The following is a 1,326-nucleotide window of genomic DNA, read 5'->3' on the forward strand; positions in this document are numbered from 1 at the left end:
CCACTTTTAAAAGAATTCACGAAACGGCTAAGGGAGTTCAAGGCAAGCCCATTTCGCTTGGACGAGTCCATGACACCCTTAGAACCCAGCTCCTCTGGGAGCGACGCAGAAGACAAGCCCCCTCTGCGTGACTCGGTGTCCTAGCCGTCCCTTCCGCAAGAGGTGGGGGTCCCACAACCGTGTCCTTTACTCTCAGGACAGCAAAACTGCTCCCCTCCACCCGCGACCCCCGAAAGTCACCCGCCCCATTTAGGCCTGTCTGCGTGTCCCCCTCCCAACCCCCACCCCTAACCCGGGCTCCCGGGCTCCCATAGGCGCCCACGCAAGACCAACGTCCAGGGGCGGAGAACGACGGAACGGGGGACTCGCCCCAGCTCCCTGGGGCCCCAGGGGAAAAGAGGGACCGATCTCAGAGAAGTCTGCCCGCCCCCACCCCAGGTCCCAGCGGGGGTCGCGAAGCCGAGCGAGCGCTCAGTCCGGCGGCCTGACAGAGGGAGGGTCAGGGGGCAGGGGCCCGGGATGCAGACCGTCCAGCGCCAGCATGGAGGGGAAGTCCTTGCAGTTGGAGACCCCTGTGGAGTCGGTAACGCATGTCTTCCACAGGTTGGCCCAAAAGGTGGCGGTGGTGATGACCGTGCCGTCGTTGGTGGATACCTTCCAGTAGTCGGTGGGCACCGTGGAAGACACCAGCAACCAGCCCGAGATAGACACGGTGAACGCGATGATCTCCAAGGCGGTGCTCGCCATGCCGCCCGCTGCAGCCGCGCTCGCCCTCGGAAGCAGAGCGCTCTCCCCGCGCTTTTCCGACGGCTGCCTAGCATGTCTCCCGCCAGGTGCTTGGCGCCCCGGGTGGGGAGGAGCGCAGGTGTGCGCCCCCTTCCTCCCGCCGCCCCCGCAAGTCGGGGCCGAGGGACCGCGGAGAATGGCTCTCCTGTTGCACAGACTGGCAGCCGGATGTGGACAACCTGTTGCGTCCCACCTTCCCCCACCGCTTCCCAGACCTTCCCATGGCAAACAGCTTGGCTTCCAGAGTACCCTGTAAACGAGCAGAAAAAGCCTTTTGTGTGTCCTGCAAGCCCTGGGCCTGGTAACGCAGCCGCGAAAGGTTTTCGTGTCACACTTGTTGGGTGACCCTGTTCTGCTTGTCAGGAAGGGATTATTATGGCAGACCTGGGCTCGAAATCGGCCTTGCTCTAAAATTCTTCGGTTCTTTTTGGCCCTGTGGTGTATATGGAAAGCCATTGTAAAGAGGTGCTTGGGCACAGACCTCAATTCAAGATTGCCTCAGTCCCGAGCTTCAGTGCTCCAGCCACAATGCTGGCCTGT

General features: G+C 62.3%; 1 protein-coding gene across 1 annotated transcript in view; it reads right to left on the reverse strand.

Moving 5' to 3' along the window:
• Positions 1-798, reverse strand: part of CLDN10 (claudin 10) — a 26,622-nt gene extending 25,824 nt beyond the window's left edge. Inside the window, exon 1 of the mRNA XM_006755045.2 lies at positions 528-798. Coding sequence (XP_006755108.1) covers positions 528-747 — 220 coding nt within the window. The 5' untranslated portion in view covers positions 748-798. The remainder of the gene's footprint in view (positions 1-527) is intronic.
• Between the last annotated feature and the right edge of the window lie 528 nt (positions 799-1,326).

This window comes from Myotis davidii, unplaced genomic scaffold, assembly GCF_000327345.1.
Source record: "Myotis davidii unplaced genomic scaffold, ASM32734v1 scaffold133, whole genome shotgun sequence".
NCBI lineage: Eukaryota > Metazoa > Chordata > Mammalia > Chiroptera > Vespertilionidae > Myotis > Myotis davidii.